The sequence below is a fragment of the Sabethes cyaneus genome, chromosome 3 (assembly GCF_943734655.1).
Source record: "Sabethes cyaneus chromosome 3, idSabCyanKW18_F2, whole genome shotgun sequence".
NCBI lineage: Eukaryota > Metazoa > Arthropoda > Insecta > Diptera > Culicidae > Sabethes > Sabethes cyaneus.
Window position 1 is genome coordinate 82,294,875 of NC_071355.1, and position 8,924 is coordinate 82,303,798.

Sequence of the window (8,924 nt, forward strand, 5' to 3'; positions counted from 1 at the left end):
TCAACCAGGTAAACCACCGGATGATCCTGCTTCGTATAGGCCTATATGTTTGTTGGATACTCCTGGAAAGAATCATTCTCAACAAATTGACGACATACACGGGAAGCGAACACGGATTTTCGAATAAACAAATAGTTTTCTGAAAAGGAAAGTTCACGATAGATGCAATCCGGACAGTAATCGAGGGAGCCGAGAAAACATTGATGCAGAAGCGGCGGGGAGATCGATACTGTGCCGTGATAACTATAGCCGTCACATTCACAAACACATTCAATAATGCCAGTTTGGGAAGCAATCGCCCTTGCGTTGCACAAAATGAGGGTCCCCAAATATCTGTACAGAATTCTGAGAAGCTATTTTCAGAATCGTGTGCTGGTCTAGAATATGTCAATTGGGCAAAAGTCCATTAGAATCACATCAGGAGTTTCTCAAGGCTCGATTCTTGCTCCAACGCTTTGGAATGGAATGTACAACGGTGTGTTAAAGCTGCCTAAAAGTTTTGAGATTGTCGGTTTCGCGGTCGAGGTAGTACTAACAGTCACATGTAAGTCGCTGGATGAGGTGGAAATGCTGGCGACCGATGCCATAGTCATTATATCAAACGGGATGCATGAAGTGAAACTTCTGTTAGCTCACCACAAGACGGAAGTACTAGAGATTGTTAACCGTAAAGCAGTGAAGCAGGCACAAATCACAATCGAAGATCATGTCATAATCTCGCAACGGAGAAATATCTGGGAGTGATGTGAGACAACCTGCTGAGCTTCAATAGCCACGTTGACTACGCATTAGCTAGGGTAATGCGGAATAATTCTTTACGAAGGAGTAGTAGAAGACGTCTTTTGACCAGTGTATCCTCGCCGATTCTGAGGTATGGCAGTCCCGCTTGGATTGCAACATTAAATACTAAACAAAATCAAGCGAAGCTGAAGGGTATTTTTATAATCATGGTCATGCAGGTCGCAAGTGCGTACAGGTGTACCATCTCGCCGGTGGCAATATGCGTTATCGCCGGTATGATTCCCATCGCATCGGTGTCATTTTGATGGATTATAGCGAGTGTTACAGGTAGAAGGAAACCAGAGGCATAAGGAAACTGGTGCAAGTGGAGCCAGTTGCAGTGGGAAACGGCGATGAACGGTAGATAGACCCATAGACTAATATCTAATCTCTTGACGTAGGTGAACAGAAAGCACGGAGAAGTTAACTTCCATCTGACGCAGTTTCTGTCTGGTCACGGCTATTTTAGACAGTATCTACACCGGTTCGGAAACCGCTCTTTCCGAAATGTAGAAACGTGGATGAAACGCCAGAGCATGTAGTGTTCGACTGTTCTAGATTTGAGGCAATGCGAAGAGAGATGCTACTCTTAACCCTGAGAGTATTGTCGTCAAATTTTGACGGATCACTAACGCAAATGGAGAAACGAGCAGCGATCAAATATCGGCGAATTGGACACAACGCAAGAAACTGAATGGGTCGATTCGTGTATCGCGAGAAGCTACCCGTTCTGCAAATCGGTTGTCAACGCTGATCATAACGCCTACTCCTTAATTGTTTTAGTAGAATCATTTAAAAATCTCTCTGCCAAGTTAACACTTTGAGGAAAGGATCTGTAGAGGACAGTGGTTGGAGAATTCACGAACAAATGAACATTTGAATCGATGAACGTCCCTCATGAACATAGGGTAGGACTGTCTAGAACGCACCGTGGGGGTAGAATGACCCATGCTATTAATTGCTTAAAAACGCGGAAACTATTTGGTAACATTATGAATGCGCATTTTATTTTGGTGTAAAACACGCTAATTCATAATTATGTAGCATGTAAAAGCATCAAACATAGCCACATCCAATAAAATCAAGCGATTATCCGCGATCTCATTCCGCATGTAAGAAATCACGGTTTTCTCTTAAGCTTTTACCACTAGTCGGTATGCGAATTTCATAATAAATACAGTCTATTTAATTGATATACTGTCAAACTCGATGATTCATCATAAAAACGGCATTAACTATGCATATTTTTCACATATATTGCAAAAAACTTCAAAATACAAAACAGGGGCAGAATGCATCACAGCGGGGTCGAACATTTATAAAATATTTTTAATTTGCAGTACATCTTTTGTTTCGGATTATTTATTAAAAATGTAGCAATAATATGTATTGTATAGGACTTAGAATTTGCCTTAAACCTAATTGTACATTGTTTAACTTATTATATTTTATCACACATCAGTTGCAGAAAAGTAGATGATTAAATTTTATTGCCAATTATGTTGAGATATGAACCCATTATGTCCCAGCAAACAAGCGTTTGCAACAAACGCTATAACGAACGCTTTCGCCATTTCGGCAGCCTAGTTTTAGGAGTTTATCCAACACGTGATTGAATGGTAAATTTTTTGGTTGCGTTTAACGCCTAGCTGGGCAAACTTGGAACGTTTTGTCCAAGGGTTTTGGCGTTCTGCCTCACATAATGATTTTGACTCTTGCCAAAAATCGTCAAAAATAACAAAAATACTGGTTTTTGGAAATTTCACCAGGAGTAAGTGTAAAAAAGATCCCAAAGTCTTCTAGAAGTTGAAAAACGTAGAACAAACACGCCGTTGCTCTGCAAAATGATGTTTTGCTTAAGCGGTGCATTCTGCACCACCTTACCCTACACTATTCGCTTCTGCTGCCGTTGATGCATTTATCGGCAATTGACTTTATCACGAGTATAGCTCATCATGAACATAGCAAGTTCGTTCAAGAATTGAATGTTGAACATTGAACGCGGCCGATTTAATGGATATAATATACCCGGGAATACCAGAAAGTGTGATAATAATATTAACGAGAATAGAGAATAGTTTAAAGTAGTACTAGTGGCTTTTGAAACAACAGAATGTTTTATTTCTTTTGCGTCGTATACGACATTCGTATCACAGAGAACAGACAATTATGTTCATATAAAATATCACGCAAACGGTGTGTAAGCTTTTAAACAAGACAGTAGCGACATCTCTCTTAACGCCCAGACACAACGCATACGGATTTTACTGCGTTGCGGATATTTGACAGAAAACCCATGGAAAAACTGTCAAATTGCCGCAACGTAGTAAAATCCGTATGCATTGTGTCTAGGCCTTTAGGGTGCGCCAGTTGTCCGACATCCGCGTTGCCAAATTTATTATATATTCTTGTCATTTTCTGCATATTCGAAATACTGGCAACTCTAATGTTAGTTACTGTAGCAACCTAGCAACGGTTGTAGCAACGAATCGATTTTGTTTATGTTATTTGTTGAACACGGCTAAACATAGAAAACAGAAACCAAATTGCAGTTCAATTTTTCCTTTATTTTGATAAGAATGGCTAATAGGCATCGTATTTAGTGTTTTCCGCATTGGATTGTACCATTTCATCGTTACACGCAGCATGACCCCACCGCGGTGGTACTAGAAGTGAACTTTTCATCTTTGAGCACCAGAAAACTTTTACCACTTCATTGAAGGCCGCCGGTGGTGGAACGTTTGGCTTTGATTCATTGATCTCGGAGATGGCGGCCGCTAAAATCGCGGCCTGTATGCCAATGGATCGTTCATTGTTCAAATTCGTAATCAAAATCCAGGATTTAAATTGAATTAGTCAAATATTGCTATTTTTGATAAATATTTACCTTTATTTTAGTGCGATGGATTGAGTAAACAATACGTCAGTTGCTGTAGCAACTATATTAAATGTTTTGGTGAAAATCCGACGAAAGCTTTGATATGAATTGACAGACATTATCAAGCAAAGCCCATTCTGTTAGTGGAGTGAGCGCCACGTAACGGCAGCATTACCACATACTTTCAAAATGGCCGCTGAGCTTTTACACACGTTGTGGGTTCAAGATGAATGTCTGTTCTCTGTGATTCGTATATTCAGCGATGCTATGAAGCGTGAATGTATGCGGCTTATTCGACGTGGCGAATTGAACCATTCATTTTGGTCAATACTCGTGATAACAGTGCTTACCGAAGCTTGGTGTTTATATGAAATTTCCGAATTCTCCAACCTCTGCCCGTACATGTTGGGGTTCGTATATCACTGTACTACGCTCTGGATGTGCCAATAATTAACCTTAACGAATAACTTTTAAACATTGCTTCATCTTCTATATGATAGCAAACATGCAAGTTAACTTTTATGACCGCACACAATGCATCAATAATGAATATTCAATTTGCCTCGTTAGTAAAATTGTATACAACCGCAGAAATAGGGTAAGGAACGAATTAAGCAGTGTCACCTATTTTAATCAGTTGAAAATAAATGAGCCGAAAATGCACTTTTTTATTCATATTTTCAAAATCTTTTGATAGGAACATCTTCACAAATCACTTAACCATAGATTTAATTCACACAAACATAATTTACTGGGTTTCCGACAAGTAATATGATGAACTAAAAATTGTTGTCCAAAAACGTACATTTTTCAGCTGCTGAAGGCAATCGCCACCTCGCTACTAACGAATCCATAACATTTTCAGCACTGATTACAAGCACTCTAAAAGTCAAGCACTCAATTGTCACATACCATATTATTCACTATCCTTTTTGCCTTTCTACTATATGAATATATAGTATAAAGGTATAGGAATCACTCGAAAAACCGAAAATCGAAAGAAAGCCTAGTGGGACGAATGTCATATACCATTCGACTCAGTTTCGAAAACTGAGAACTTTCTGTGTGTGTGTGTGTGTATGTGTGTGTGTGTGTGTGTGTGTGGAACGCTTTTGATTGAGCCAGCATTTCTCGGAGATGGCTGGACCGATTTTAATGATCTTAGTGTCAAATGGAAGGTCTAGGTGTCCCATTGTTCGCTATTTAATTTCATACTGATCGGACTTTTAGTTCAAAAGTTATGTATAAAAATATGAAAAATATGGGACTTCATTATCTCATAGGTCCCTTAACCGATTTGAATAAAATTGATTGCATATGAAAGGGGAGTCTTTTAAAACCTTAACTCCGAGATTTCATGACGAATGGGCTTGTGGTTTGAATGTTACATGAAGAAATGTGAAAAAAATGTATTTAAAACTGCTTTTTGTTGCATATAAGCATTAATTCATTAGGAAACATCCTACAATTTATTATCATTTGAAAGTTACTGTTGAGATCTATAAAACGAGACAAAGTTACTGAAAATCGGACGATTGATTCAAAAGTTATTCAAACTTTAACACTTCAGCGCCGTATATTAAACCGTTAAAATGTATAAAATCGAAATAAATTAATCAAGGGTCGATTGTATTCAATGTATGTGTTATGTATGTGTATGTATGTATGCATGCGTGTATGTATGTATGTATGTATGTATGCATGAATGTATGTATGTATGTATGTATGTATGTATGTATGCGTGTATGTGTATATGCGATTTTCAATTTTAAAATTTGCATAGAAATACAAGAAGAGTGAGGAACATTTCAATTGTCATTTTCTTTACTTGGTGTTACTCGCAATCGGACGAGCAAAGCAAAAAGCGAAGAAAAGTATTTGATTTAATCATATAGGTATAGTGGTGTATAGTATTTAAAATACTAATGAGTTGATTTTCCCAAATAAATTTATACCAATTTCAAACAAATTTTGCTCATCAATAGATGCTTTTCCAATCAATAGATGCTAGAGCTTAGAAATTTTATATGAAAAAGAGGAAGAAATACTATTAATTCTGTACAATTTGTTTTCGCTAGTGACACTTTAAAAGATAATATGTCATATGTCATGTATCATATTTTAAAACATAAATTAATATGGGTCCACTCATATCAGGAAAAATAACAAGCGCCGAAAATTATGTCGGTCATATGGCCATCCTCAAGCATGTTTATTGCGCTGCTTTTGTTTCTTTGATCTCACCGCTATTTATCTAACCGCTAACATTTTAGCTAGCGAGTAGCACGTTCGCTAGGTTTTAAATGTGCTAACGCTTCTATTACCTTCCGAACTTATCGGAAGCTAATGAAAGCGCTAACAGATTTGAAACCTAGCGAACGCACTATTTGCTGGCTAAAAGGTTAGCAGCTAGCTGATTAGCGGTACCCACCTCTGAGGAACGGATATTTAAAAATATAGTCAAGTTAATTATAGATGTTCCTAGGAAATTAAAAAATATTTATTGCGGCAGTAGAAAGGCTAGGTCACACCGCTAGGTGGATTAATTCGGGTTTTTCTATTATCTAAGGCTTTGTCACTAGCCAAAAGTTCTATTATTTTATAACAAAACTGAAAATAAATTCTGAATTGACGGAACCTGTTCACCAGTAGCAGCAGCTGCAGCATAACTGATGAACTATCGTGTTGCCAAGACACTGTTTCGGTTCTGGAAATAAGAATTATAGGTTTGAAATTAACTGAAACCTCCAACGTGGTTCAATACTTTAAAGAGAAATGTATGTTCATAATTAATTTTTCTTTATTAAAAACAACAGAAAAGACAGCTTTTTCAATAACTTTCGAAGATTTTCTCAGTGATTTAATAAAGCAACGATGTCTTTCAATGTTATTTGCTTTGACAACACTGTTCTGAGTCGGACCGTGTGTACTGCTATGTTTATCTCTTTTGTTCTCACACCATCCTTATGAACAGTAAGTGAGACGTCAAACTCGCAGTTTCCCATAAGAACACTACAGAATAAAAAAGACGACGAATACCGTTTGCCGAACGGTGCGGTGAGTGTATGCCCCGATAAACAATTTAGACAGATGGCATTTCACGCATCTATTCCGATTACGCATCAGATGCCGATTAGTAGGTCGCGGATAGGAACGCGAACTTACTGATTAGGGGGAAAAGTTCGAGGGATTTTTTACGGGGACGTAAAAAAATTCAGATTTCAGGATTGCTTAAAAAAGCACCTTGAGGGTGAAAATATGTTCGGTCTGATCAAAATTAGTTCCACCGCTCCAACTTTTAAAGCGGAAAATCAAAAGTTTAGCTCAACAATAGTGTCTTCCAATGGTAACAGCTTGAAGAACTAAAGATAGCAAGAAAAATGGTATGCTGATATCCCCCACTTAGTCAACCCATCGCTTGTAATAAGGTAAAACAATCAGTGACCCGCTTAGACTGCTTAAAACCGGTGCTTTACCCTAATATTAGTTTGCGAAAACATTGAAACATTTATAGTGCCACACTAATTCACTGCGGATTCTGAGTTATCCAAAATTTTGCTTCCTCTATACAGACTCGTTTCGGCCATTGGCGATACATACGGAGCGGCTCTTCTGCTGCACATGTTAACCTCGACCATCAAGCTGACTCTGCTGGCCTATCAGGCGACGAAAATCGATGGACTCAACGTGTACGGACTGACCGTTATCGGCTATTTGGTGTACGCCCTCGCTCAGGTGTTCCTGTTTTGCATCTTCGGCAATCGACTGATTGAAGAGGTAATCTAATGAATCCGTCGTCGGTCGTTTATTTGGGATTTGATTCACATCTAACAGACTGCAGCCTAACTCTTTCATCTGTGGATTGTGGTTCAGAATATGTCATATTTTTAGCCAACCACTAGAATGCATCGAGTTTGCACATGAATATTCAATTTATCTCGTTCGCAGAGTTCATCAGTGATGGAGGCCGCCTACTCATGCCATTGGTACGACGGTTCAGAAGAAGCCAAAACATTCGTGCAGATCGTTTGTCAACAGTGCCAGAAAGCGATGACCATTTCGGGGGCTAAGTTTTTCACCGTTTCATTAGATCTATTCGCTTCGGTAGGATTAGTTGCTACGGAGAAATCAGGTTCTTATGATTAACAATATCGTGTACTTTCAGGTTCTAGGAGCAGTTGTCACCTATTTCATGGTGTTGGTGCAGCTGAAGTAAGCGCCCTAAATGCTTACGATAGTTTATTAATGTGACCTTTAATGCAAATTTAACGGCAATACATGACACAACATTGGACTTGCTCTACAAGATCATCTTCTCTTTATGAACAAACTAGACAGTAGAATTTTGTTGAATAGTAGTTATATAGTGCTAGTCAAATTAATGTTAATAAAATTCAATTCTATGACAAAGAGTACAATTTTTAGAGCGAAATGCCGTAGAGCCTGCTGAGAATAAAATATTTTGTAACAACATATGTGCAACATTTATTGAAAATGAAGTTTAAATATAAAATGACATTACAACAACTTCTTTTCAGTACCTTTAAGGGACAGGTTTTCTATTGTTTCGTTTCTTTACATTCTTCACTTAGACAAAAAAAATCAGAATTGTATCGTTTCGCTACGTTTTTTCCCAGCTTTATAGTGTCTTTCATTGTTTTTTGTTCTAAGGCATTGAATTAGTTAGTTTTGACCAATTTTAATCAATCACAAATGACTTTCTTGGTTTACTTTGCAAACAGTGCTACTGAAATACTTTTTCATTGAAGAAATACTTGATATGAGCCAATGGCTATGCCATGACAACTCATGTTAGGGCAATTGGTAAAACCTGAATCCGAAAAGCAGTACAGTTTTCATCAATGAACCTCACGCAGTAATCAATTAGGTTTGTATAACAACCTTGGGAACACCTCAGAGATGGAATCACATTCGCATGGAAATGTTCCATCTCATACCACATAGAATATGTAATATAAAGTGTTGTGGTTTGGGGTCAGTAGTGAATCAAACTCGTAAGGATTACACACCTGTGTAGGGAGGGACGGAAGGATCTAATCACAAACGAGCGGGAAGTGGTCGACAGGTGGAAGCAGTTCTTCGATGAGCATTTCAATGGCGATATAATAGAAGAAGACGCAACGGAAGTTAACCTAGGAGTCCCTAGAAACGATAACAAAATATTTTCGTGGTTTCCAGGACGCCAAACGATACACCAGAACGCGAACAGCTATGGCATATAATGCACGAATACGACTTTGCGGAC

The 8,924-nt window shown here is 38.2% G+C and overlaps 1 protein-coding gene across 1 annotated transcript; it reads left to right on the forward strand.

Annotated features, from left to right (window-relative positions):
* Positions 1 to 384: 384 nt before the first annotated feature.
* Positions 385 to 7,874, forward strand: LOC128739786 (odorant receptor coreceptor-like). The gene is made up of 4 exons (XM_053835288.1): positions 385 to 740; positions 7,231 to 7,435; positions 7,607 to 7,762; positions 7,824 to 7,874. Exons 1-4 carry the CDS (start codon positions 385 to 387, stop codon positions 7,872 to 7,874), a joined length of 768 nt encoding a protein of 255 aa, XP_053691263.1.
* The last annotated feature ends 1,050 nt before the right edge of the window (positions 7,875 to 8,924 follow it).

Bases quoted from the DNA above. Each gene is read 5' to 3' on its own strand.
- LOC128739786 (XM_053835288.1), top strand. From the start codon at position 385: ATGTCAATTGGGCAAAAGTCCATTAGAATCACATCAGGAGTTTCTCAA. The intron at 7,436-7,606 runs GTAATCTAATGA...TCTCGTTCGCAG, and splicing joins GCAATCGACTGATTGAAGAG to AGTTCATCAGTGATGGAGGC. The intron at 7,763-7,823 runs GTAGGATTAGTT...GTGTACTTTCAG, and splicing joins CATTAGATCTATTCGCTTCG to GTTCTAGGAGCAGTTGTCAC.